This window comes from Mycothermus thermophilus (genome assembly GCF_041956435.1).
Source record: "Mycothermus thermophilus strain CBS 625.91 unplaced genomic scaffold VTJ04scaffold_6, whole genome shotgun sequence".
Lineage (NCBI taxonomy): Eukaryota > Fungi > Ascomycota > Sordariomycetes > Sordariales > Chaetomiaceae > Mycothermus > Mycothermus thermophilus.
Window position 1 is genome coordinate 625,942 of NW_027191432.1, and position 25,197 is coordinate 651,138.

Here is a 25,197-nt window from a genome sequence, read left to right on the forward strand (position 1 = left end):
GCGGGAGTGAAGGAATGGATCCACCCCACCGACCTGGAGGTTGGGGCTGTCACGTGCCGTACAGTGAAACTATCCGTACCAGACTGGGCCGTCAGAGCGTTTCAATCTCCATCCGAATGTCGCATTTTGTGGCTAAATTCTCCGTTGGGGATCGTCTTGCGAGGGAAAACACATGTTTTGTTTCTGAAGCATGGGCCCTGCAAGCTTCCACGTTTGGTCTCAACCTGAGGGGACTTGCTGTTCATCCATCAAAGGTTGGCTCAAGTCTTGCTTTTTGGTTTCTCTTCTGTCAGGCCTCCTCACCCAGCATTCCGTAGCATTGTCGTATTGGAACGTACTGGATTACGGAGTATTACGCTGCCACGCGATTCCCCTGTCCACCAGAACACACGCGGAACGGGGCCCGATCCAGGCCTGGGCTCCCCGGTACCCGCCCCACCTGCAGGCGGGCCGACCGCTGCTGACCTTGAGGTGAGCAACTGGAGGCTCGCGGTGGAGGCTTCTCGGCTCGGCAAGCCGCAGCCCTGAAGTTACCCCTGTCTCCTGTTTTGTCACAAGCGACAAGGACCCGACAACAGCGACACGCGCCCCTAACGTCCACGCTAAAACCAAGACTTGGAACCCCCTGAAGCTTGTCGCTTCTGGCCACGGCGTTTGGGGCCTTTTTGCAACCCAACATCAACACAGGCCTCTTCCATTTTCCATCCCAACACCAGCGACCGAGACTCTTCTTTGATCCGGACACGACAAGACCAAACAAAACAAAGTCCAGGACCGTCGCCGCACTTCCATCGAGACATCGAAAAACCAACGTATCAGCCACACAGACTTGGACTCCAAGTCGGCCGATCCCCAGGCCACCCCCGGCCAAAAAAGTTCAAGACTCGACCTTCGTCTCGCCATGAACCCGTCTGACTTTGGTCTTCCACATCTTGTCGCCTGCCGGCCTGAATAATCACGCACGTCGGATCCTCTGCAGCATTCCTAACCGCTGGTTTATCCGGAGAACCAAGCGTGCTGCCTAACTTCTTCCGAGTGCTGCTGCTGCTGCCCTTCTTCCCATCTCAACCTCGATCCTCGATACCGAGCCTTCTCGACAATACCGAGTAGCAACCGGATATCGTACGACAACCCCAATTGACGTCCAACCATCTCGAATGGTGGACTACATGGACTTCCCTCGCGGCCTTCCCGACAACCCGGCACAGGCCCGCCGAGCCATTGCTGCTGCCGCCCTCGCAAACCCAACACCTCCGCCTCCCGTCCCCAGCCTCCGCGATGTGCCCTCCACAACAAACCTCTCGGCTGGGCAACCCATCTCGCCCAGCCAGGTGCTTGCCCTGGCCCGAGAGGCCATGCGCGCCGCCCATGAGAACGAGGCGAAGGCTGCAGAAGCCAGCGGCGTCGGGAACACGCTGAAACCCGGGTTGACTATTGATCTGAGCCGGAAGAAGATCCAGACCCTGCCCGAGGAAATTGTCGACATCATCAAAGATGAATTGGAGCGGTGAGTTATTGTCATTGTCTAGGATGCCCTAGAACTTTTGCTGATGCGTCTGCTAGGCTTGCTTTGTCCCATAACTATCTTCAGACCTTCCCAGCACGATTCGCCGAGTGTACTTCGCTGCGCTACCTCAATGTCAGGCAAAACAGGATAAAGGAGTTCCCCCTTGCGGTGAGTACCTATTTCATGTGTCCCCATAATTAAAATCGCGGATTGCATGGTGCATGCATCTCAAAAACCTGGCATAGCACAAGTCGCGGATTTCATAAACCGCACATAGCCAAGGGCGCGGATATGTGCTGACTCAGTCGCAGCTTTGTGATCTCAAATCACTCGAAATCCTCGATCTTGGCCGGAACATGTTGCAATCCCTCCCTCCCGAGATTGTCAAGCTCTCGTCGCTCAAGGTGCTCTCGATCCCAAAGAACAAGATCACACGTCTCCCCTTGTGCATGGGTGACATGCCGTCGCTTTCCGTTGTCAAGCTCGAGGGAAACCCACTTGTATATCCGCCGCCCGAAATTTTCCAAGTCCCAGGGAGCGGCCCTGGAGACGAGCTCACCGAGGTCACCGCCACAACGCTCATCAAGAAATTTTTGAAACAAGAAGCCAGCGGGCAGGCCGAATCGCCCGGAGAGGGAAACTCAGAAGGTATCGAGACGCCGAGGCCGACCGTCAAGCGAGTCTTTAGTGGACGATTCCCGATCAAGGTCAACGGCAACGAGGTTCCTGATCTCCGGTCACCGGCCCTTTCCCGACCACCCCCCATCCCAACCCGTTCCCATTACCGGGGGCTCTCGCAACAGAACACGGCGCAGCGCAGACCTGGGGTAATGCCGCTGATTATCGGGAACCCTAACGAGCGGGTGCGCAGCAATTCAGAAACGATCCAAAGCTCCAGCCGCGAACGCTCCGAAAGTCGGTCACGACGCATGGGGATTGTGTCGAAGCGATCTGAGCTGAGCACACTCGAGGAAATCGACGTCAATCCCAATCGCTTCAGCCACTACCGCGGGCTCAGCCACGGTTCGGCCATGCAGGGACCAGGCACAGGCATTAAGAGTCCCAATCCCGGCAGCCCTGCCGCCGAACCGGCCCTTCAACGACCGGTCTATGTTCGCCGGCTCTCGGTGCTTCCAGAACGACGACCCAAGGTTAAGGCAGTGGATCCCATCCTCGAAGCGGCCAAGGGCGTGCTCTACTCGGTCTTCCAGATCCATCCCATGATCCAGACCCTCGTCGGCCTAACGCGCGAGAATCCAACACAGCCCTCGCAACTCGAGGTTGTCTTTTACGCGACCCACGGCCATGTTGAGGAACTTGAAGCCGAGATCCAACGGCACGAGCAGGCCGTTGAGGATGGGTACGGTCAACGGGAGAACGAAAGCATTCAGCGAGCCTGCATGACGCTCATCAGCGCATACACAACCGTGTGTTCTCTGATGATTAGCAACGTCGACGTGTTCGTCGACAATGCCGACCCGCGGTACATCCGGACCCTGTTGACGCAGCTCTATAATAGCGTCATGGAGCTGCGCGTCACTTGTGCCCAGGTGGCCCCCGAGAGCGGACATCGTCGTGCTGGCTCATCTGGCCGCAATTTCGACGCCGACACCACACTTCGCCCGCATTCACGCGACAACTCGGTCACGCCAACTGTCGACCGCATACACAACCGTTCACGCAACGGCACGTTTGTCTCCAACCCGAGCAATCTGCGGGTTGCCACCGACGTCCCCGTCGGTCCCTATCTCAACAACGGTCCCGGCGGCCGTCCTACCGCCCTGGTCAGCGCCGCCACTCCGCGCTCCGGCGAATCCTTCGCCTCGACCAGCACCACCGGCACACGCAATCTTTCGCAGGACTTCACCGAGGAGGACCGCCAGTTCGAGCGCATCTTCCTCGGCCTCCAAAAGACCACCGAACTCGTCATGCGCATCCTCCCCACCATGAATACGCAATTCATGTCCTCGATGCGTAGCGCCGCCGCCCAGCGCGCGCCAGACCACCTCATCCAGGCCTGGAAAGCGCTCGTGGCGCGCTGCACGACGACCATCCAACAGACCGAAGTCCTCAAGGCGCGTCTGTCGTCCATCAAGCTCAAGGAGCCCGGAGTCCGCACCCAGCCCGCCTTCTGGCGGCTGTGCAACAGCTTCATTGACAGCTGGTACGTGCTCATCAAGAAGATCATGCAGCTGCAAAACGACGTGCAGCTCCCGGCCGACACCAAGGCGCGGCTGCGCCCGATCCAGCAGAGCATGAAGGAGACGTGCGACTTGATGATGAGCTCGCCGTGGGCGTATTTCTTGAAGCAGGGCTCGGTGGACGGGCCCGTCCCGCCGCCGGTGGCGAGCCCGTACGGTAGCGGCGGCGCGGCAGTCGGCGGCGCCGGTCCTCAGCCTGCCGGTCCTGTCCCGCTGCCCATGACCCCGCAGAGCGCCGCCCTGGGGCCGGCCGTGCAGGCGACGGTCCCATCGACGCCGCAGAGCGGGTCCTTCTCGTTGGCTTTTTCGGGAGTGTTTGAGCGAGATCGGACGGATACCATGGTCTCGGGCATGACTGCCGGCGGGGGACCCGGGAATGGCGGGCCGTATGGGAACCCGATGTCGCGCACTGGGACGATGACGTCGACGTCGACAACGAGTTTGAGCTTGTCGACGGCGGGCAGTGGGAGTGTGAATTCGGATGGCGTGATGACGCCGGCGTCGTCTGTGTTGAGTCCCGGACCGGGAGCGGGGCCGGGCGGACCGCTAGGCGGTGGGGGCCTGCCGTTTAGGATGAATGGGGGGATGGGGAATATGAAGGTTGGCGGTGGGTTTTAGGTCTGGGGGAGGGGATGGGATGGATCGGGAGGATGGATGGAGGGTAGATGGTGTATGATAGAAGATCGCGTTGCATTGCGTTCAGTGTTTCGACTGCGATGGTTTTGTTTTCGGTCGTTAAGGGTCTTCAGGTTCTTGCCTTGTGTTTATCGGTCATGGGATATGGATCTGGAACACGGAGTTGGAAGGTATGGGAGGGTCTAGGACGGTGGGTTGGATGGATGGGTGGTTGGTAGGTAGAATCAGAAAGGTAGAGAGAGAGGATATCCATAATGTCTTGTTTTTCGTCCCTGGATGCATAGGTCAAGGAGTTCAATGGTACTGGGGACGTAGCAAATATTGATCGCTGGGCTCTGAGATCGCGCACGCACAATAACATGAGTTCTTATGGCCTAATAGTTATCATGGCAAGGAGGTCGAATGACCAGCCTGATTTTCAAGCACAAATAAACCCGCGAGCGATGTCCTTTTCCCGACCGCCTCCTCATGTGCTAGACTCCTGTATTGGTCAAGTGGTAAGTTTGGAGGAGGGAGGGGGGGCCGTAAAACGCCAGATTCTTTTAGGGTTAAGGATGGTGCGAGATGGATGGCGACGGAGTATGGTGTGGTTGGGATGGGAATGTCCTACTTTACCTGCCGATGTCTTCGCTGGCGTTGTTTTTCGCGACTTGAAACTTCTGTGTTCTGTATTTCCTCCGTGTTGGAGTGAAATAGAATGTGGTATAAAATGGCTATGGCCTTGTTGCTTGAGGATTTCAGGAGACGATAGCTTGTTCTGGAGACATACACATCCATATAGATCAGGTACCTTACTTATAGGTCAGTACCAAGTCTTCGGGACTTGACTTGCACGCGGCTGCGTTGCGTCCACCCACTCCCGCGCGCTTATGCATGTCATCCATCCTCGTCAATGTGACCGTTGCACCTCTCCAACATTATTTCCCACCACACCACCCTTGTGAACTGATTCAACCCCACTATATCTTCTACCGTGTGTCCAACCCCACCCTTCAACGACCTCGTCAACCACCTTCGTACGGCGACGACATCCACCATGTCATCCCCCGCCCCCGTTCCACTCCGGCGCTCCGTTACCGGGGCCGGCCCCGCTGCCATTATGGGCATCGGCCGGGCTCCGCCCGCCGCGCCGTCTGTCACAACGGCCACGGCCACGGCGGTCTCGTCGCCTGCGCTGCTACTACGGTCCTCCCGGGCGGGCGGCGACCGAGAGTTGTCTAAGAAGGATAAGGGAAAGGAACCCGAATATCCTCTGCAGTCACCACTCCCACTCCCAGTAGCAGGAGGAAGAAGGGAAGAGGAGGGGTCGTCAACTACCGATGCTACTGCAGTTGCTCCTGGGGAAGCGGCTTCATCATCATCAATGAGGACGATAGTTGCAACCGCGAAAACAACAACGACGACGACAACAACGGCAACCATAACAGGAACAATTGCCAGTGGGAGCGCGGGTGGTTTGACAGGGAGTACCGCCGCTTCACAGCAACAACAACAGCAGCAGCAGCAGCAATCACCTCACTCATCATCTACTACTACGACACTCCCCTTCCGCCAAACTGTCCCTCCTTCTCCTGGCCTGGCTCCCACCACAGCTCCAAAACCTCTTCTTCATCCTCACCCCCCTCACCACGTCTTCCCCCAATCAAGCAACAACAACAGCAACATCTTCCCACAACCACCACCCAACCCCAACAACAACAACAACAACAACAACAACAGCCTCGCTCTCATCCCCACTCCCCACCAGCACCACCTCTTCCCTCCTCTTCCTCCACCACCACCACCAACCCCACCCCCTCCCAATCCCAACCCTCCTCTCTCCCTGCCCCTCCCCCTCCCGAGGTCCTCAACACCCGCACCGCCCTCCTCGCGTCCCTCGCCAACATCGTCGACCGGGACCTCACCTCGCGCGCGGCGCAGCTGCACGCCAACCACACCTCCCTGCAGCGCCAGCAGCGCGACGTAGAAAAAGCCACCGCCGCGCTGCGCAAAACCAACGACGCGCTCGAGTCGGTCGTGTCCAAGCACTCGCGTGCCGTGCTCGAGATCGGGGATGTGCAGAACTGGGCGGAGATGTGTGAGAGGGAGTTTTTGCGGTTGGAGGATACTCTGAGGAGGGTGAGGAGGAAGGAAAGGAGGGGAGGTGGTGAGGATGATGATGGGGAGGAGGAGGAGGATGAGGAAGAGAGTTGGAGTGGGAGTGAGAGTGTGAGTGGGAGTTGGACGGGGAGTGATGATGAACATGAGGAGGAGGATGGGAGCGGGGATGAGGAGGAGGGAAGGGGGAGAGAGAGGCCGGGGGAGGAACAGGTGAGGACTTGAAACGGAGTTAAATAAGAGATCTTTTGGACAGGCGAGAATTTAACTAGCAAAGGATTATGATGACATGAAGAACGAGTTATGACCAAACATGTAACATTAACACTACTGCCCTCATCTATTTTAACTGTTCAGAGTCATTTTTGATCATCCCCTTTTCTTATCTTACACCCCATTTTAGACCTTCAACCCCAATTCATACACCTAGCGACTCAGCAGCCAGATGGATCCTTCCTAACCCTTAGATCAAACCCGGCAGCATGGTGTACTTCTTCTTCTTGTACCTGTCGCCAAACTCGGCGCGCAGGGCCTTCTCCTTGCCGCGCGACCACTGGCGCATGTAGATGGTGCCGAGACTAATGAAGAGCGCCACGGTCCAGCTGCGGCTGACAAGAATGACGCCGACCCACGCCAGCACCTCAAACATGTAGTTGGGGCTCGTGACGAGGTTGCTGCCGATGCAGTTGGGGATGCCGCGCTCGGTGCCGCCCGGCTTGCGCAGGCTGGCCAGATGCTGGTGGACGATCCAGTTGCACACCTCGCCGTACGTCCACAGGGCCAGGCCGGCGTAGTCGAGCAGGCCCAGCTCGTCGCGGGCGGCGAAGCTGTTGGGGGCGTACAGGTCCAGGGAGCACACCAGGCCGGCGAAGAACCAGTAGAAGAAGCTGTTGCGGAAGATGTTGCGAACAGGCATGGTGTTGGCCGAGAACTTGTGCACAAAGAGCGTCTCGTACTCGCGCTTGAGGAAGTGCAGGTGGAAGAGGGCAAAGAGGAGCCATTGCACGCGCGTCATGGGGGTTTTGGACTCGTCGATGTAGGTGAAGGGGGCCGGGAAGATGCTGTACAGATAGGGCCGGACCAGGGGGATCAGGGCGTGGAAGAGGATGGGGCCGAAGTACTCGATGACGAAGACGGTGCGCCAGGCGACCTGGGGACCTGTTGGGAGGGGAGGGGTCAGTTACAGGTAGGTGAGAGCTGAGAGGTGAGAGAGGTAGCATACCCAGGTCCTTGACGGACAGCTCGCCGGCCGAGATGACGCCCTGCTCATCGCGGATCAGGGCGCGGCGGTTCTTGAGGATGGACTTGTTGGTGGGGTCGAACAGGCCGATCCGGTTGTAGTCCTTGATGCCGGCCTGCTTGGCAATGGCCTTCTTTGCGTCCTCGACGGTGGCATCGGCGGGGAGGTCGATGGACTTGGGGAGGTTGCGGATGGGCTTCTTGGGAGCCCGGTCGCTCAGCTTGAGCGAGATTTGTTTGGTGGCCATGGTGTCGGAGGGCGGTTCAGGCGTCGGGGACCCGGCTGATGCGACGCTGGGCTGGACGAGTGCGTTGTAGACGGCTTTATACGTGTTGGAGCAGGTCAAGAACCAAAGGGAGCCCAATTCTTTTTGGGTGGGTCTCGGCTTCCTCGGATCGCGCTGACAAGGTACCCAGACAGTTTACAAGGAAAGTGGACGCATTGCATACCGCATCTATTAGTATACTTCAATTTGTTACTCAATTGAGCATTGACTTGCAGATTCCTGGTCAATGAAGGTCAATTCAGGTTATATGTCTGATTTTAACTATCTTTTGAGGCGAATTGAAGTGCTTCTGGCCAAGGGGTACAGAGTATCTGGCCCTATTGTGTGTTACACGAGCCCAATGGACCAACAATTCCCCTCTTGTTGAATGTGCAGTATGTATGTAGTACGACAACCCTAACCCTGGCTTGGCTGCCCCTCGACTGCCCCTCGACGCTGTCAACAAACACGACTTCCTCCTTTCTCTCACTCATACACTCGGCCAGCTGCAATTTCTCATTCGTTAAATTGTGGACTCGATATATCTTCTCGAGAAATGATCAGATAATGAATCGGCCATGAATGCCGCCACGACAAGTCGATAACCAGAGAGCCATGCCTCCTCTCAAAAGGGGCGACTCCCTGCAAGACATTGACTTTACTCTTCGGAGACAGTTCAACAAGACCTCATTCCGGTATGTTTATGTTTTTCATTCTATTTTTATAAAAAAAATACCACCACTAACACTCACATCAGGCCACACCAACGCGAAATCATCCTCGCCGCCCTCGATGGCTACGACGTCTTCGTCCAGGCCGCCACCTCGTTTGGCAAGAGCCTGTGCTTCCAGCTGCCCGCCGTCATTGACCGCGGGAGTATGTTTACCCTCAGCTCACCCTTCATCATGAGCATCTTCATGATCATCATGAACACCGTGCTGACATTCCAACAGTCACCATCGTCATTTCCCCCCTGTTGAGCCTCATGATGAACCAAGTCGAGGCCCTCCGCGCTACCAACATCGACGCCCGCACCCTCAACAGCAACACTCCCATGCAAGAGCGTGACCACATCTACCGCGACCTGGCCACCGGCCACCCTCGCACCCGCCTCCTGTATGTCACCCCGGAGCTCTGCTCCCTCGACCGCTTCCGCGACCGCCTGCGCCTCGTCCATGAGCAAAAAGAACTCGCCCGCGTCGTGGTCGACGAAGCCCACTGCATCTCGGAATGGGGCCACGATTTCCGCAAGGACTTCAAGCGTCTCACTTGGTTCCGCGACACCTTCCCGGATGTTCCCATCATGTGCCTCACCGCCACCGCCAACGCCCAGGTCCGCGCCGACATTCTGTCGACTCTGGGCCTCGACCGCACCCCGGACCGCCTGCGCAACTTCACCATGACCGCCCACCGCCCGAACCTGCACCTCGAGGTCCGCTTCACCAGCGACCAGGCCAACGACCGTTACGACGACTTCGTGACCTGGCTCAAGGGCGTCTACGCCCGCCGTGCCGCCGGCGAGCGCCGCGCCGAGCTGGAAGCCAGAGGGGAGCGGGTCGAGAACGTCCCCGGCATCATCTACACCCTCTCGCGCGACGAGTGCGAATCCCTCGCCGCCGCCCTGCGCTGCGAAAACATCGGCGCGAGGCCCTTCCACGCCAAGCTGTCCAAAGAGGTGAAGGAGGAAACCCTGGCGCGGTGGATCAACAACGAGCCGGGCTACGATATTATCGTCGCCACGACCGCGTTCGGCATGGGCATCGACAAGGAAAACGTGCGCTTCGTCGTGCACTGGCGGCTGCCCAAGAGCTTTGAGGGCTACTATCAAGAGGCGGGAAGAGCGGGGCGAGATGGGAATGCGAGTTATTGTTTCCTGTACTATGCCCGGGAGGATCGGGATAGGGTGTGTAATATGTTGATGCGAGACGCGAATGCCCTGGCGGGAAGCCGGGCTGCCGCGGCCAAGAAGCAGGAGGACAATAACCTCCAGGCGAGAATGCAGAGTTTGGACCGGCTGGTTCAGTATTGCGAGTCGACGGATGGGTGTCGGCATGCCTTTATATGTCGGTACTTTGGCGAGGAAGAGGTGCCCGAGTGCGATTTTGCCTGCGACTGGCACAAGGATCCCCAGGATCTGAAGAGACGCATGATGAAGGGCCTGGCCAGCGAGGAGTGGGTGAGCACGCAGAGGATGGAGGGCGCGTATGATGATTATTATTACAGCGATTAAGCTGTGAGATTAATGAGAGTCTAGTCTATTCTTTGATCCGGGTATCATGAATCAATCATGTTGAGGTTGCTCAAGCAGTTCAGGTTGTTCCTGGATCAGCGCCTCGAGGTTGCTCTGCCACTGGACCCATGCCATGCCCTGCAGTAGAGAATCACAAAGGTCATCCATCTTGCCAATATCCTCCACCTCTTTGTCTCCTGTCTTCTTCCTCCTAACCCCCGCAGCTTTCCGTTCCACGGCCGCAAGAAACCTATCCACCATCTCCCTCGGCCGACCCTCGGCAGGCTGCACCATGCCGCTGGACAGCACCTCTGTCAGGAGCTTGATCTTCTCTTGCTTCAGCAAGCGATATACCGCGTTCCTCCCTGTCGCAGCTCTCTTTCTCTTCGTTTTCCTCCTACCTTGATTCTCTCCACCCACCTCATCTTCCATCACCACCCCTTCCGGCACCTCCTCTTCCTCCTCTTCCACCACCTCCTCGCTTGAAGTGAGCTCCTTTTCAACGACATCTTCGGGGAGCAAAAACCCCGCCAACACCTTGGGCGCGATGGACTGCACTTCCCCGTGCCACCACCAACAATACGGCAGCTTCCCCACTATTACCTCCTCTTTCCCCTTATCACCACCTGACAAGGAGGGGTACGAAGAGGAGGAGGAGGGGGAGGAGGAGTTTGCCATGTCATCCCACCCGCGCCTCAAGTTGAGATTCAACGCCGCCAGCACGGCATGCAGCATCGCCTCGAGCGAGTTGACGCGCACGGTCCACTCGAGCACGGCGGCGGCGCCCCCGGAGCGGAAGCGCTGCCGCTCGATGAGCACGTGGGTCGGGCGGTGCGGAAGGAGGTGCTCGACGGCCAGGCGGAGGGTGGAGTAGGACAGCGCCGAGGGGGTGAAGAAGAGGTTCTTCTCTGTTTCTTTTTTGTCGTCGGCATCGGCGTCGGTGTCTGGATGGTTGGGAGGTGGGGAGAAGGGGGATGATGATGATGATGATGGTGATGGAGATGAAGAAGAAGAAGAAGAGGCGAGGGAAAGGAGGTCGATTCGTTCCCAGGCGAGTAGCCTCACCGGGGTTTTTAGGACTCCAGATGAAGATGATGAAGTGGAAGGAGATGCAGGGGTGATCAGGCTCAAGGCAAAGTTCCTGATGCCCATGTCCAGGCTCAGCACTCGCGCGTCTTTGGGGAGTGGACGAAAGGATTGTGCGGCATGTCGCAAACGGTTGGCGAGGATGGGTTTGGTGCCGGTGCGCCGGAGGCCACAGGTGGTGCAGAGATTTTGGAGCGCGGCAGAGGTGTGCCGGAGGAGGAGCGGGTCTTTGGCCCCTCCTGCTTTGGAGGCCATGGTTTTATACACAGGCGTGTTTGGACACCGGGATGGGGAGGCGTGTGGTGGTGTGGTTATTGAGTGATGTTGACTGGAGGTTGGGGTTTGAGGTTGGTGGATATCATTGAATTGTTTGAATGTGTTGTCGGAGCTGGCATTGGGTCTTGGCCGACTACTGTCTGCAGGTGTTCGTCCTCGGCCCTCAAAGACAACCAGAACAGTGAACTGTAGGAATAAAAAGGAATTAGAGGGTGAGAAAAGAGATCATCTTGATGCCCGATAGGTTAATTGTTGGCTTTTCAAAAAAAAAAAAATAAATAAATAAATGGATAAATAACAAAAAGTTAAAACATGTATTGTGTCACACATCTCTGGCCCTCGAAAGCATCATATACTTACAGAAAGCTCGGGATCTATGGACAGACGTTCAACCATATCATAGACTACAGCTCAGGCCTGAGGAAGAGCACCGGAAGCAATCAACTCATAGTAAATTGGACCACAACTAACAGACAAACTACCCAACCTCGGGTATACATCTAACAAAAACTATCCGCCGTCCTTCTCCTCTCCTTCAGTGCAACATACTCTTCCCAATCTCACTCTCCCACCCCTTGGCCCTCTCAAACCCGTTCGAGTGCGTCTGGTAGTCCATAAACGCCTGGTACACCTCCTCCTTGCTCGTCAGCACAAACGGCCCGTACTGCACAATCGGCTGGTCGAGGGGCGTGCCCGCCACCAGGACGAACCTGGCCGGCTTCTCGGCGCCCTCGTCAACCGACGCATACACGGCCTCGCCCTCGTTCTTGAACACCACGTTATGGAACTGCGGAATCACCCTCCTCTCGCCGCCCGCGCCCTCCACATCCCCCAACACCACCTCCCCCTCGAGCGTGTACACAAACGCCGTCCACCCCTCGGGCACCTCCTGCACAATCTTGCCCCCGGGCTGGATCTCGATATCCAAAAACCACACGGGCGTGTACGCCAGGTCTTTCACGCTCTCCACCCCCTGACTCACCCCGCTGATCACCTTCACCGTCACCTTCCCCCCGTCCGTCTTCACCACCGGCACCTCCTCGGCCTTCAAATCCCGATACCGTGGCTCACAGCTCTTCAAATGCTTGGGCAGATCCACCCACAGCTGCAACCCGACATTCGCGCTCCCGTCTTCATTCTGCACCGGCATCTCGGCGTGCACGATCCCCCGTCCCGCCGTCATGAACTGCAGATCTCCCGGCCCCAGGCGGCCGCGGTTACCGGCAAAGTCCTCATGGTCGATGCCGCCCTGCAGGAGGTACGTGATGGTTTCTTGTCCGCGATGCGGGTGGTCCGGAAACCCGGCGCCGGGAGACACGCTGAAGTGGTCCAGCATGAGGAAGGGGGTCAGATGGCGCAGCGACGGGGTGCCGATGGAGCGGCGCACGGTGGCGCCGGCGCCTTCGGACTGCTCGCGCGCGAGGACGGCTTGGCGGATGAGGCGGGGGATGAGCCGGCGGGAGGCGGTTGCTGCTGCGGAGGTGGCCATGGTGGATGAGGTGGTTGTTGTTGTTGGTACGGACGAAGAGGTGGTAGTAGTAGTAATAGGGGTAGCGCTCGTGGTAGTTATTGTGTTTTCTGGTGCTGACGCTGGTTTGTTGAAAGTGTTGATGATGACTTGTGTAGGCGTTTCGAGCAAGTGTGGAAAGTAAACTACCAAAGCCGAGACGAGTCCCACGACGATGGCAATCAAGATGGTGATGCGAGAAAGAGTCCTCATCGAAAAAGACCAGGAGCAGAGCTCAGTATTTGTATTGTTGGCGTCTTTTACCTACAGAACTCCCTCGACATGACTCGAAGCCTCACACACTCCACAAACAACCGGATTCTTAAGAGGTTTATAAGACATGGCTAATGTTGACGTTCTTTGATGCCGGAAATCTGACTAAGGCTAAGGTAATGCACTTTCTGCAAAACACTCCCGGCGCCGTCGGCGGGGTGTAGCGGGGCAGACACAGACCGCCCATTCCGAATACGGTTAGCCTGGCGGCTTAGTCATCCATCACCTGCGCAGGCTCACCAGCAGGTCCGCCAAGATTTGGACATTGTGCTCGTGATATCTTCACTGCATTTTTTGTCAAGCCCTCCTCGAAACTCTCGAGCAGTTCTCAACACAGCCATCAGGTGTTTACAGAAACATAAAGTCATGCAAATAGACAAATTACCCTAGCCTTACTCGAGCTTTCATTCTAACGCTGGTTTTTTCTGCTTTCCTATTGTTCTCAATCTCCGTCTCTGTGAAGCCTTGCTGTTATCCTTCCTCGACCCTAAGAAGACATCCCAAGCACCCTGGAACAAAACAGAAAAAGAAACCAAGTTGTTCGCCTAAACCCTTCTTTTAACCGTAGTCGAACCAAACACAAATGATTAAAGGAAACAAAAGGCGAAAGAAAGCTCATACAGAGCGACAACTCAACATCCCCTGACCCCTTACTTGTAATACTCCGTGGGGGACGTAAGGCTCAATCACCTCTCAAGTACTAGCAGCCTTCAACGGGCTGCGCTGCCCCTCCTCCCCCTCCTGGGCATCAACATCATTGACCGTCGAGGTCGGACTAACCTCGCCGCGCTGCCTGAGGGCCGCCTTCTCGAGCTTATCGATCACGATGCGAATTGCCCCGGCGATCCTGGACCCTTCGCCCCAGCGGAGCGCCTCCTTGAGCGCCAGGATCGTCCCTTCCACGCCCACCACCGCCGCCGTCGTCATCGCCGCCTTGCCCGTCACCACGGCCGCCTGTGCCTTGGCCACCACGGGGGCTGGCACCACCTCCTTGGCCCGCTCGGCAACGGTAGGCGACGCGCCGTTGGTCGACGACGAGTGGTGGTGGTTGTTCACCTCGCGCTCGTACACGCCGCGGTACACCTCGCTGACGTGGCGCACGGGCTTGTAGACGGCCTCGCGAGCGTCGCGGAGCAGCTCCGGGCTGGGCTTCTTGACCGCCGGGTACCGCTCCACCACGCGCGTGAGGGTCTGGTCGCAACGCTCGTCGACGCGCTGGGCGTAGGGCACCACGTAGGCCAGCGGCTTGTTGACCAGCGAGATGATGGGCGCCGGGATCAGTTTGGAGTAAGCATTGTAGGCCGAGTAAGCCGTGTTGCCAAGCTGTTGCGAGACGCGTCCGACAGAGGAGTTGGAGAAGGCCCGGACAGAGTCTTGGACGGCCGGGATGGTGAGGAGGTGCTGCGGGTGGGAGGTCAGTATTTCAGGTAGGTTATGGTAGGTCGGTGGATGGAGAGACGGTGACATACGCGAAGAGTGTGCGAGTGCGGCGAGTCGCCGTTAACGACCGGCGTGGTTGTTTGTTCCGACATTGCGAGATGTAAGTTCGTAGGCTCTATTCCCAAGTCTTGTCAGTCCAATGTGTCCCGGTGGTGTGACGACAACGTCAACAAGACCAGCAGCAGTTGGTACAATACCTGACTCTGACACTGTCAAGGGACAAAGATCAAGATGGTTGATCCAATGAGTATTTGTGCTGCGTTTGTGGTGTTTTGCAGCCGACAATCTCAGTCAATGGGTGGTGGTTGGATGGGATGAATGGATGGATGGGAGGATGGGGAGATCAAGACAGAAAAAAGAAGTAGAGGTGGCTCCCAAGCTTGATATTAGAGGGAGAAGAAAGGAGGAGCCGGGTCGGGCAGGATAGCACAGGGCATAAAACTGGGTCAGACACCTCACACAACCTATCTGATGGGAGCTCGCCAGGACAGGACGAAACGGTAACGCCACATTTAAAAGCATGCAGCCAGCAAGCACGCCCGTTGCTGGTCGGTAGGTGGGTGGCCATTGCGCCGGCTGCTTCTCTGTTGCCGCACCCGAAACCATCTTGCATGTGCTTCCAGACTCGAGCTGCCGTCATGGCCCCGCCGGCCTGCCGACCAAGCGGCACAGCAGGACTGGCCCGGCTACTATACGGGTACTATGCCGGCCATGGGGGCCCAGACTCCAGGGGACCCGTGGACCTGAGGAAACGGCCCGGCTGCTCTCATCCATTGACCTCGATCTTTTCCTATCTCTTTTTCCCTTTTGTGACACATGCTTCTTTTGTCTTTCATCCTTCTTGTTTTGCCCAACCTCCCCTTCCAAAACAGCCCCATGGAATCCGATTGGGCTGCCAGATCCGTGACTTCAGGTTGTCCGTTCCAACAGTGCTCGGGTGCAACGGTGGGGGACCTTCGCATCCGAAGCTTCAGGGCTGGAGGGCGACAACACAACAGGAGGTTCAAGTTCAAGCCCCCACTTTGAACGGCTGACGTTGAGCGGGACCCCTGTCAAGATAAGGACCAGGGTCTTGGGAGCTTTGCGATCTGGCATGTGAAAGTCAGGTCTGGCTCCTCCTGTCGCCGCCTTCAGTATGTCTTGTTCTCGGCCTGGCGGCAAAGGATTTCGTCAATTGGGGCATGGTGGTTGCTGATCGATGGCATTTGCCTCAAGACGAGGAAGAGCACTTTTAATGCCAAATCACCATTACCAGCTTAGGTAGGTTCTCAATTCCACTCCACCTCAGTGTACGTATGCACCGGCTCGCATCGTCCGGACAGATGGTGGTGTGCCCATCACACTGTTGATAGGTACGCAATCACCTGGCGGCATGCCGTTATCACGACACGCGCCTCGATCCAAGCTTGCTGCAACACCAACTCGCCAACCCGACGGCCTGGACGCACACACCGGTCTGCATCAACTAGATCGCTGGCCCACCGTTTGTTGTCTGGGTGCATGGTGCATGCATGCAAGCATGCAAGCATGCAAGCACTGTATCGGGAGCAACAACGGGACAAGAAATCAGGGCGGTGTCGGCATCATGGGTAGTAATAGTAAACATGTTTCCTTGATTCCGAGTCAAAAGGGCCAGGCCCGCTCTTACTGCTCTCGGTAGACATCGAGGTAGGCGATCGCGATCACCACCTCTCCTTTCGTCCACGTGTCGAGGCATCCCACCTGAGGTGGTGGCTGCTCACTCCCTCCATCCCACTCTTCATTGTCGTCTACCCGACCTGCCAATGCTGTTCCCGCCTTCCTAAGGCAAGGTACAACCGCCCCTCCTTCTCCCGGTCCCCTGACCGACCGGAATCACCCGACTCGGCTCTTCTTTGACATGATCGGACATGATCGGGGCGCTAAGCCTCAGAAACCGAAGCCCTGGCCCGTCCTGGCCCGTCCTGGCCTGTTGCGTGTTCCATTCTCCCAGGCACGGATGCCGCTTCCGGATCGGGGACCCACCCCGCAGCCGGATGCGGCTGGACTTTTTTGACAACGCCGCCACGACATTGGGTGGTTGGTGCTCTGCCAGCCCTGCCCAGCCAGCCAGCACAACCTTTTTTGGGAGGAGGGGGGTTTCGACTTTCACATGTCACGAACAAAAAAGTTTTCTGTCTTTGGCCTCTCATATCGTCAACCAAGCCTACCTAATTCGAGGAGGGCACACCATCAGCATGCCATGTGGATCCCCTCTAGCCCTGTGAGGATAATTAGAACCACCCTAGACAAGCTTTCGAGAATTTTTCTTTTCGACGATACGTGATAGCTTCGCTTGTGGCTCTGCTCTGGTGATCTCAAGCGGGGCCATCTGTCGTATTTTATCGTATTTGAGTTTTGGAACAAATGGGAACCAAAGTCGATGTCATCAGTCCTCACTCCCTCCTGAGCACTGTACATACAGTAAACGGGTGACGCAGAGAATGGATTCGCTTACGTACATACTCCCGGACAAAAACACCCCCTCATTCGCCACCACCAGGCATATGGCAAGAAAAGAGGCGCCGCGATTCCTTTTTACCCGCCGTTTGCTTACCTATCGCCTCGCCTCGGGTCCTCTGGGCAAAAGCGTATATGCTCCCGGTGTCCCGGCGGGATGGATGGATGGATGGATGGATGGAGATTTTGCGCCTCGGCATGGCAAGCTGCCTGCCCTACCTACCTAGGTAGTTACCTATTGTTGGATGATTAGGTGAGCTTCGTTGCGCCGCGGACACCGAATTTGGTCTCGATGTGTGGGCAAAAGTCCATATCGATCGTGCCGTAATCATCACCTTCACAAAAGTCCATGTTGATGATCATTTTCCCACATCGTCCTTGGCCTGGTTGTCTTCCACCTCACCATGTCCGGGTACCTCGCCCTGCGCACCCCGGTGTTTGTGCTTCACCCTTGGAACTTCTCCGGGTGATTGTGATTCTCTTACGTCGTCATCCAATCCCTCCAATCCTGGCTATCTCTTTTTAGCATCTCCGTCCGCTGCCTCGGGAAAAGGACTCCTCTTTACGTCATAGACCGTAGTATCCATAGTGGAATTGAACGGTCTTTTCGGAGCTCCCAATTGCAGGTCCGAACAAAAACCAGGTGGCGTTGACGCCAACCGACCCTTCGAGCACTGAGTATCTCGTCGTTTGCTGGACCATGACCATCTGTTTGAGAGCAAGATCCACAAGACAAGACAACTCGTTGGCGCATTGATGAGTCTAGACCATGTGCTGGGGATAATCTCTAAAATAAAGAATTGGTACTTTTTGCTTGCTAAGGACGGTTAGGTGTGTTGCTACCTATCTCAGGACATCCCTGTCGAAGGTTCTGGAGCATGAGATGGAGATGAGGTTGGGTAATATGCTTGGCCGTAATCAGTTTTCAACTTCACAGTTAATTCATATCATGGTGACAACAAGCCCAGGTATACACCTACTCATAGCAGTTACAAACAGAGCATCATGTGCCCATTGTATATTATCGATAGATGCCAGTTTCAACATCGCCGATGATGTTGTCAAACGCTCTGCGATGGGACTTCCAGCATTCCCAGTCCCGTCCTTCTACTGCGAGAGCCCATACGAGTACTCTGTCGAGAATGGACTCCAAACATCTCCTATGAGGCCATCACTCCTCATCTGACGATCCGTAATCCACCAACCCCGCAACAGGCTTCCGTGTACTTTGCTCTTCAGGCGGCGCTTCATCTTCATCCTCCTCTTCCTTTTGTACGTCACCACCCTCTTCTTTGATCTCCCCATCCTCGTCCGCCTCCTCGCGGTCGCTGTCACTATCCTCATCCGAGTCATCCTCCGACGACGACGACGAATCTGACTCCGACTCTGATGATGACGATGACTCCTCAGCCGACTCCTCCTGCACATCCGCCCCTGCCAAATCCCGTTTCACCACAACATCCTCACCATCGCTATCAACCTCGCCCTCCTCCGCGTCATCGCCACCATCCTCATCATCTGATTGCGGCTCCCGGTTTCCTCCCGGCCTGCGAGATACCTCGCCATTGCCGAGCTTCGCCCTCTTCTGGCCCCTCCCGGCAGCACCCGCGGTGCCACCAAACTTCCCGCCACGGCCTCCACGAGTGGTGGAAGCAAACGGCCGTTTCTTGCCCGCCCCATCGTTGTTGTTGTCGTTGTGGGACCCTGGATACCGACCAAACGTAGCGCCATTACTTTGTTCCTCCGGGGTCCGCCGGGGCCAGTCGCCCACCGCGTACCCATCAGGAATCACTCCGCCTGGAGGCATGACAAGGACAGTAGGAAACTCAACAATCGTGCGGCCGGAGAGGGCGTCGGTGAGGTTGGATGTGGGTTGGAGCTGTAAGAGGGTCGTGCAGCGGTTCTTGTTGTTGTTGGAAATTAATTGTTCGGCTTTTATGGGAAAGTTTGAAATGGGTTTCGGCTCAGGAACGGCGTGCTTGACCAGATAAAACCGCCAGGTTGCTAACTGCTCTTCAAGCGGGAAGGTGATCTGAGCGGTGGGAGTGGTGGTTGACCAGGCGGAGGTGAAGGGAGATTGGAAAGTTGAAGGCGCGGGGTTGAACCAGGCGCTCGAGGAGGCGTGTTGGCAAAATCGAGATTGCTGGTTGGGCTTGGATTTGTGGTGAGTCTTGCGCCTCTTCCGCGGCGATTCGTCGGGGTCCGCCTCGTCCTCAGCAGGCTCTTGAGCTTCGCGGCTTTGGCGGTCGAGGTGGTTGCATCGCCAGGTTATGGCGGCCGCTAGACCTTGGTGGAGAGGTTCCCCTTCGAGAGTCTTTTGAAGGATGCGAAGGGGACTGGTTTCTTGGTTGCGCAAGGCAAGGATGTCAAGCCTTGAGGCGTCAAAGACTAGCCACTCAACCTGCCAGTTGATGGTTTGTGTGCGCCTGTTGAAGGCTGTCTTGTTTGCCTTGTGCCGAGCCAGGCCCTGTGGCGCCCTGATGACCTTGATGTCGAGCTGCCGCAAGCGATGGCGGACGTGGCGGTCGAAGCCGTCGGTGACGGCCGGGCCATCTTCGCCAAAGGGCTTCTTGTATGGGTGTTTGTGAGGCTGAACGGGCAGATGGAGCAGGTCGTCGCCTTTCCAGACCTTGCGGAAATATTCGTCTTCGTTGGGAGGATGAAGTTCCTTCTCTGTCAACAGCCGACGCTCTTCGACGACGTCCTTCTCGGCGAGCTGACGAGCGCGCTCAATGGAGGTAAGGAAGTTGTAATCGTGGTCAATCCCTGCGTCGGTCTTGAGGCGATTGAGAGGAATGAAGGCGGCGGGGTTTCTTTTGCCGTTGCAGTCGGCTCGAGCTTTGTGTTTCTGGACGCAAGGTAGAGAACAGGTGCGGGCGCCGCAACGGGGACATTTGTACTTGGGCGGCTTGCTGTGGCAGATGCCACAGAGGGTGCTGAGCACAGTCTCCGACATGGAGAGGGCTCGCCGTCGACAGAATGGCCAGAGATAGGGATGTGGAATAGTGATGTTGAGAATGGTGGCAGTCCCTGAGCAAGCTTGGAGCTTGGTGGAATAATTTCTTGAATCGCGACTGTCCTTATCTTATCGCAGCGCGTCGGGACATCAAGGTTCTTCTGTACAGTGCATTGAAAGTTGCGCACCCAATTTTCGCACGGCTCCGCCTTGTTTTTTGAGGCCAGACGTCATTCATTTCATGAACAAGTCAACAGTTTCAACAATCAAATGGACAACATGCACCTCGTATTCAATGGAAACACATTCTTGACGGCGAAATAATTTCTCAACAACGAGTAGCCCTGTTTAAGTAGGTCATGGACACAAAAGAGGAAAAAACAAAAGAAAGACAAGAAAAAAAAGTACATCACCGACATAATCAATCTCGCGTCGGGGGACACGAATCATGAACTCCAACAAGAAAGTGGCCATTGCACTCGAAGCCATCCTTTGGAGGGGGGGTCATCTATGTGACATGAATTGGGATCAAGGAAAGAAGAAAAAAGACAAAAAGCTCACCCCCAGCCCTACTCCCGCGCCGGTCGAGTAGAGGTGGAATGGTTACGAAAACCCCCGAGATGGTTTTTACTCCGACGCGTCTGGGGGTCGAACCCAGGACGTTTTCGATTTACGGCGTGGGCGTGCCTGGCGAATCTAGGGCCTCCTCTCAATACCGCTCGGCCACACTCGGGTATGTGGCCATTGAGAGGAGGCTTGTTAAAGAGGACACCCAGCGCAGGGACTTATATTCCCCGGACGTCGGCCAGGTGCCCGGATTGACACCTGTTAGGCATTTCTGAGTTGATGCCTTCACTGACTCGACCATTCCTGTCCAACTTCACAACTGACTTGGGAACGAACTCCCCTCCAGTCTCCGAGACGACATAAGAGGCGTTGAATATGGCTGGCCTCGTACTCGAACACTTCAATGCCTCAGCATATCAATCCAATAACAAGCCCCAAGCCCGTAAAAGTCCTGAGACGCGCCACGAGGTTAGCATCCTCCATTCCATCATCAGCTGAACTTTGCTCATGTATGACAAAGAATCAAACCCTCGGCTGGAGATGCCGTCGACTGAATTCAGCATTGGGATGTCACCAAGTTGCCAGTATCACCGGGATATTAATTATTTGAACAGAAGGTTAGCCGTTGCTGATAAGGTGACACACGGCAGTCTAACAACTCGAAGCCTTGGCATTGAAGGATGGGATGAAGAGAACCAACAATGAATCCTCTTTCCAACACCCCGGAATACGTATAATTGCCTTCGTCCTTATCTCAAGCCCATGACCTGCTTGCATTCCCGCTCACAGACCCAACGGACCGGAGGAATTGTGGACGCCGGCCTTGTCGAAATTACACCTCGACGCATGGACATCCAAACTGTCAAGGGCCAGAACCCCTGTGTGTGTGTGTCAACCTCTCTAGCCGGCCCAGCATCCGGACTTCGTATCTTTGTCGGCTTGTATCCGGAGTACGTAGTCGAACGCCGCCAAGTTGCCAGACTCTTGGGCGATTGCAACATTGCGGTACGACGGAAAACGTTTTGGTGTGGGTGGTCTGCCAAAAGCCAAAAAAGGCCATTGTTTCGTGTCAATATGTGACGTCGTATTCCGCCCAAACGCTCCAATTGCCGACCTCGTCATGCCATCACTGACAGGAAAATCAACCCGGGGCCCCGCAACGTTATACGCATGTTCTGCAGCATCCTCGCCACGAGGATCATCACGCCCTACAGCCAACAGAAACCGGGTACCAAGACACCCTCAACCACGTTACTCGGCGGAGACAACTACCACAACCACCAGCTTGGCGTGGAAGATTCCACTCCGAACCTCCGAAAGAAGGGTGCCCTGGTGCCGATCGTCGGACGTAGACCTCCGTCCAATCCATCCTGCTAGTAATAGTTTCTGCCCTCGTTGGAGCCTCGTGTTGTTGGTTAGAAATCTTTTACCCCCAGGATCTTGGTCGTAAGACGCAGTGTCATTTCATCCGGCTAGCCTCCGACACCCGGTGTGACGGTATACTTCCGCCGCCGTCTGCTCCGTTGGTCGAGCCGATCCGACCACGGGAATCCGGGAAAAGTTTGAACATGGGAGTTTGCTAATTTTAGGTCTCATGATATGGTCAGGGGGTTTGGTGGAAAGACAAAATGAAAAAAAGAATTGGGATGACTAGTTTTCTCGAAGTGCCAGGGACGAGCAGAAGAGCACATATTAATATCAGGAGTTTGTTTCCTTCAGATCGAGGATCCTTCACTCAGATCCAACCCTTTCCAACACTCGTGCCTTTTCCTCTGGAGCTTTCTTGCTCGATATATACCCCAAACAAAACTTAACGCCTTCCACCACAAGCACACCACTTACATCTTCAAACCCTCAACTAAACCACAACAAACCATCAACATGGCTCCCATCAAGACCGTCCTCCTCACCGCCCTGCTCGCCGCCACTGCGGCCCTGGCCAACCCCTTGCCCCAGGACGAGATCAAGACCCCCGCGAAGCCCGAGCAATGTAAGTAATACGCACCTCCTTAACGGCCGTCTCTTCCCCATCATCCTCTCCCTCTCCATCACCTTCCAATCCATCTATGTCCTTTCCCCCTCCCCCCTATCCCATTAACACCTCCAAACTTCCACCCAGCAGCATAACTAACCTCCCCTCCCCCCAAAACAACAGGCGGCCCCAACGTCTGCGCCGCCGGCACGACCTGCTGCAACCCGTCGTGCGGAATTTGCACGCCCCCTGGGATGGCTTGCACGATGCAGGCGTGCGTGCAGTGCGGCGACAAGATCTGCCCGACGGGCACCGTGTGCTGCAACGAGAGCTGCGGCATTTGCGCCCGCCCCGGCGATGCTTGCATCACCCGGTACTGCGAGAAGCCGAAGATGTTTTGAGTAATTAGTGCCTAGAGACAGAGGGCCTGGAGAGAGATGGAGTGTGGATGGGGTGGCTCAGGAGGAGGAGGTTGAAACCATGAGTGGATGAGCGGAGGGTACTATCTTATTATCTTCTTGTACATATTTTTTGAGCGTTACTTTTGTTCACGACACAAAAAGGGGGTTGGAGAATATGAACAACACAGCGAGTGGATGTCATCTTTTGGTGTTTCTGAGATGTTGGCTAGGGAGAGCTGTGATGTGAAGTTGTGAGTCTGAAAACGTCAAGAGCCTAGATCGATTCAAATGTTTGCCGTTTCCCACCCATCATACTCTGGAGGAACATCCATCATCCCCATGTCTTCGCTGATTGATACCTTTTCGGCAGCACATGGCGTCGAACACAACCTGGAACGTTGAAGGTTCCTGAGATCTCAAAGGTTACCAAGATAAAGCTGCATATCTGCCGTCGACAAATCTTCCGTCACACTACCGACATGCATACATCTACCGACAGGCACGGATGTAAGTATGTCGTGATTTGAGATTCCGTCTGGCAAGCCAAAAGGATGTGGCGTTCTCGTTAATTAAGTCTGTTAATTAAGAGTTGTGGTTCTAGAAAAACCGGTTCCGCAGGGGCCCGGAAACTTGGAACGGGCCTCTGACGCAATTGTTTCTGTAGACTTGAGACTGCCGAGCACGGCACAGTACACACTTACAATATTCCGCACATGATCCGTCCCACGTTGACATCTGATTGTTCGAGGAATGGAATGAGGAACACGTTGTTGTTCGATTGGTATACTACACTGTCAGACAAGCCCTGAAAGAGTATCCGATCCATGTCTCGGCCGGTTGTAGTGATGAGCTGGCGATGCAAGAGGAGTGAGAGGCAGGAGTCGAAGAGCCAAGACCAAACTGTCCGGCTGGGGGAACTGCCTCTGTCCTTCGCTCCATCATAGCCCTCAACTGTCCTGATACGGATACCCCGTTGATGGCTGTGTTCGCGGCGACATATAGTGAAGCCCAAACCACCACTCCCATCATCCAGACCGCCACCCAATCCGCCACCAGCACCAAACCGCCCTGCCTGCACCCACACTCCCAACAAACTCCAAACCGACCATCTCAATCCCCAGTATCCACCTCCAAATCCAACTGCACGCCATTCGAAATCCCGTAGTCTCCCAGCGTGATATGGTCTTTGAACGGCCGCTCCCCCTGCCTCTTCAACAAAATCTCGTGCGGCTCGCGGCCAATCTTCATGGCCACCATGACCTTGAACTGGCCGATTGTGTCGGACGGGAACGCGGGGATCTGCGCCTTGGTGCCGAGCCGGTCGTTGACCGTCACCACAATCATTTCTTCTCCTCCCGCAGCGGCGGCTGGGACGGAGGGTTTGGCGGGTTTGGTCTTGTTGTTGTTGGCAGGTTTGGATGAGGAGGAGGCAGAGGAAGGGGCGTCGCGGCGCGGGGATCTATCGCGTTCACGACGGTCGCGGTCGCGGTCGCGGTCTCGGCGGTCGTTATACCTGTCTCTGTCCCGATCTCTGTCCCGGTCCCTGAACCGATCCCGATCCCGATCTCTGTCACGGTCACAGTCGCGGTCGCGATCGCGATCTCTATCCCGCTCCCGGTCTCGATCATCCCTCCGATAATCCCTATCCCTGTCCCGTTCCCGGTCCCTTTCCCTATCGCCATCCCTCTCTCTGTCCCTTCTCGGTGACCGATCGCGATATCCACGCTGCAAGCCGCCGCGGGACTCGTTGTTGTTGTCGTCGTCGGTGCGCTTCTTCTCTTTCCATTTGAACCCGCCTGTGACCTTGGGACGGCGTGCTGGCGAGCGGGATCGCGAGCGCGATCGTCGTCGTGGGGAGTCGGGCATTTTTTGTCGGTGGTTGTTGGATGGTGTTGTTGGAAGGATGTTTGGATTTCCAGGGCAGGTTGCGACGGGAAACGACCAGAAATAAAAGTGGGTCCAGTTCGTCAACTCCAAGTTCAACGTTACGCAAGCTCAAAGAACCTCAAACCAATCGACACTTGATTCCTTGACACCTCCGATGGTGTACCTTATTGTGTACGAA

At 56.1% G+C, this 25,197-nt stretch overlaps 10 protein-coding genes across 10 annotated transcripts; 4 read left to right on the forward strand and 6 right to left on the reverse strand.

Annotated features, from left to right (window-relative positions):
- Positions 1-1,157: 1,157 nt before the first annotated feature.
- Positions 1,158-4,326, forward strand: VTJ04DRAFT_8625 (uncharacterized protein; the record flags this gene model as incomplete). The annotated part of the gene is made up of 3 exons (XM_069367082.1): positions 1,158-1,507; positions 1,564-1,675; positions 1,819-4,326. 3 exons carry the CDS (start codon positions 1,158-1,160, stop codon positions 4,324-4,326), a joined length of 2,970 nt encoding a protein of 989 aa, XP_069215446.1.
- Positions 4,327-5,380: 1,054 nt separating this feature from the next.
- On the forward strand, positions 5,381-6,666 carry VTJ04DRAFT_8626 (uncharacterized protein; the record flags this gene model as incomplete). Its single annotated transcript, XM_069367083.1, has 2 exons — positions 5,381-5,559; positions 5,622-6,666. 2 exons carry the CDS (start codon positions 5,381-5,383, stop codon positions 6,664-6,666), a joined length of 1,224 nt encoding a protein of 407 aa, XP_069215447.1.
- Positions 6,667-6,904: 238 nt separating this feature from the next.
- VTJ04DRAFT_8627 (uncharacterized protein) lies at positions 6,905-7,928 on the reverse strand (the record flags this gene model as incomplete). The annotated part of the gene is made up of 2 exons (XM_069367084.1): positions 6,905-7,599; positions 7,664-7,928. The coding sequence occupies 2 exons, from the start codon at positions 7,926-7,928 to the stop codon at positions 6,905-6,907; spliced, it is 960 nt and encodes a 319-aa protein (XP_069215448.1).
- A 633-nt stretch (positions 7,929-8,561) lies between these two features.
- Positions 8,562-10,176, forward strand: VTJ04DRAFT_8628 (uncharacterized protein; the record flags this gene model as incomplete). Its single annotated transcript, XM_069367085.1, has 3 exons — positions 8,562-8,641; positions 8,704-8,822; positions 8,900-10,176. The coding sequence occupies 3 exons, from the start codon at positions 8,562-8,564 to the stop codon at positions 10,174-10,176; spliced, it is 1,476 nt and encodes a 491-aa protein (XP_069215449.1).
- A 51-nt stretch (positions 10,177-10,227) lies between these two features.
- On the reverse strand, positions 10,228-11,517 carry VTJ04DRAFT_8629 (uncharacterized protein; the record flags this gene model as incomplete). The annotated part of the gene is made up of 1 exon (XM_069367086.1): positions 10,228-11,517. The coding sequence occupies one exon, from the start codon at positions 11,515-11,517 to the stop codon at positions 10,228-10,230; it is 1,290 nt and encodes a 429-aa protein (XP_069215450.1).
- A 556-nt stretch (positions 11,518-12,073) lies between these two features.
- On the reverse strand, positions 12,074-13,027 carry VTJ04DRAFT_8630 (uncharacterized protein; the record flags this gene model as incomplete). Its single annotated transcript, XM_069367088.1, has 1 exon — positions 12,074-13,027. One exon carries the CDS (start codon positions 13,025-13,027, stop codon positions 12,074-12,076), a length of 954 nt encoding a protein of 317 aa, XP_069215451.1.
- Positions 13,028-14,011: 984 nt separating this feature from the next.
- Positions 14,012-14,850, reverse strand: VTJ04DRAFT_8631 (uncharacterized protein; the record flags this gene model as incomplete). Its single annotated transcript, XM_069367089.1, has 2 exons — positions 14,012-14,719; positions 14,788-14,850. 2 exons carry the CDS (start codon positions 14,848-14,850, stop codon positions 14,012-14,014), a joined length of 771 nt encoding a protein of 256 aa, XP_069215452.1.
- A 3,557-nt stretch (positions 14,851-18,407) lies between these two features.
- On the reverse strand, positions 18,408-20,192 carry VTJ04DRAFT_8632 (uncharacterized protein; the record flags this gene model as incomplete). The annotated part of the gene is made up of 1 exon (XM_069367090.1): positions 18,408-20,192. The coding sequence occupies one exon, from the start codon at positions 20,190-20,192 to the stop codon at positions 18,408-18,410; it is 1,785 nt and encodes a 594-aa protein (XP_069215453.1).
- A 2,448-nt stretch (positions 20,193-22,640) lies between these two features.
- On the forward strand, positions 22,641-23,132 carry VTJ04DRAFT_8633 (uncharacterized protein; the record flags this gene model as incomplete). The annotated part of the gene is made up of 2 exons (XM_069367091.1): positions 22,641-22,749; positions 22,915-23,132. The coding sequence occupies 2 exons, from the start codon at positions 22,641-22,643 to the stop codon at positions 23,130-23,132; spliced, it is 327 nt and encodes a 108-aa protein (XP_069215454.1).
- A 1,110-nt stretch (positions 23,133-24,242) lies between these two features.
- VTJ04DRAFT_8634 (uncharacterized protein) lies at positions 24,243-24,998 on the reverse strand (the record flags this gene model as incomplete). Its single annotated transcript, XM_069367092.1, has 1 exon — positions 24,243-24,998. One exon carries the CDS (start codon positions 24,996-24,998, stop codon positions 24,243-24,245), a length of 756 nt encoding a protein of 251 aa, XP_069215455.1.
- Between the last annotated feature and the right edge of the window lie 199 nt (positions 24,999-25,197).